The sequence below is a fragment of the Cynara cardunculus genome (assembly GCF_001531365.2).
Source record: "Cynara cardunculus var. scolymus isolate 2C chromosome LG 8, CcrdV1, whole genome shotgun sequence".
Lineage (NCBI taxonomy): Eukaryota > Viridiplantae > Streptophyta > Magnoliopsida > Asterales > Asteraceae > Cynara > Cynara cardunculus.
The window spans coordinates 16,264,800-16,266,161 of NC_037535.1; the positions used below are offsets into that span (position 1 = coordinate 16,264,800).

At 36.8% G+C, this 1,362-nt stretch overlaps 1 protein-coding gene across 1 annotated transcript; it reads right to left on the bottom strand.

Annotated features, from left to right (window-relative positions):
- Positions 1-105: 105 nt before the first annotated feature.
- LOC112516237 lies at positions 106-1,068 on the bottom strand. The gene has a single exon (XM_025123256.1). It carries the CDS (start codon positions 1,066-1,068, stop codon positions 106-108), a length of 963 nt encoding a protein of 320 aa, XP_024979024.1.
- Positions 1,069-1,362: the final 294 nt, after the last annotated feature.

The following is a 1,362-nucleotide window of genomic DNA, read 5'->3' on the forward strand; positions in this document are numbered from 1 at the left end:
AAATGTATTTTGAATTTTTGGACCTTGTATCTGGTCATGTTAGATTCTTGTACTAAAGGACCTGAATGAAATGATATCATGTATTTCTTTTGTATGAAATATGTGTTACATGCAATATGTGGGTTGGCACGTTTCATCTTGAGCAAAATCGGGATGCATTCTGTCAAAATGTTTCCAAGCCTCCCCATCACTTGGATGTACCATCTTTCCTGTATCGGTTTGATGATCATGGTGCCAAGTCATCTCCTTTGCTATTTTCTTACACAAATACCACCATTGTAATCTGGGTGTAATTGGCAAATACGTCAACACCAAATTAGGCACCTTATTGTTTCGGCCTGTTGTCTTGTAACGAGACTCCCCACATACTACACAACTGTTATGATTAGCAAATTCCTTATAAATTAACATGCAATGGTTCTTGCAAGCATGTATYTTTTCHTTCGGAAGACCAAGCTCCTTCAACATCTTCTTTGTCTCGTAAAAGCTACCAACCAGTTGTTCACCGTCAGGTAGCATTTCTTTTACCATAGTAAGGTTACGATTGAAGGTTGTCTCTGGTACATCGCAATCTGCCTTCCAATTCAAAAACCTTGCCGCTGCCTGTAACTTTGAAAATCTCTGGCATCCCTCCCACAACGGCTCGTTTGCAGCTTGTAACATATCATAGAAACGTTGTGCATGTTGATTTGGTTCTTGCTCGTCCCACGTACTTGATGTACTAGGAACATTTTGATCCATGACCATTTGTTCAACATCATCAAACTCATTGTAATCTTCGTCCATTATTGTTTGTTGTGGTTGTTGAAGTTCGGGTTCTAATTCACCGTGTGCATACCAGTGACTATAATTGATCATGAATCCTTTTCGTAACAAGTCTATATGAATCTCGTCTCTATTTTTGAACTTTTGAAGTTGACACTTCTTACAAGGACATCTTATTGTAGATCGTTCATTAGAGAAAGCAAAGTCCAAAAATCCAACTACTTCGACTTGGAAAACTGGATTTATAGTACCGTTCTTATTTATTCGCTTATACATCCGTCCTCTATCAGCATTAGTCGACATAGCTACAAATTTACGAAATTATGTGTCAGTTTAATTAGTTGGTATATATAAAATAGACCTCTATTTCGTTTAAAAATACAAGTCCTAACTTTGCCCAACAATTGGCAACCCATTTCTAACGTAAAAAAGACCTCAATTTCGTTTAAAAATACAAGTCCTAACGTTTGCCCAACAATTAGCAACCCATTTTTAACATGATATATATCTCTATTTCGTTTGAAAATACAAGTCCTAACGTTTGCCCAACAATTGGCAACCCATTTCTAACGTGAAATATATCTCTATTTCGTTTAA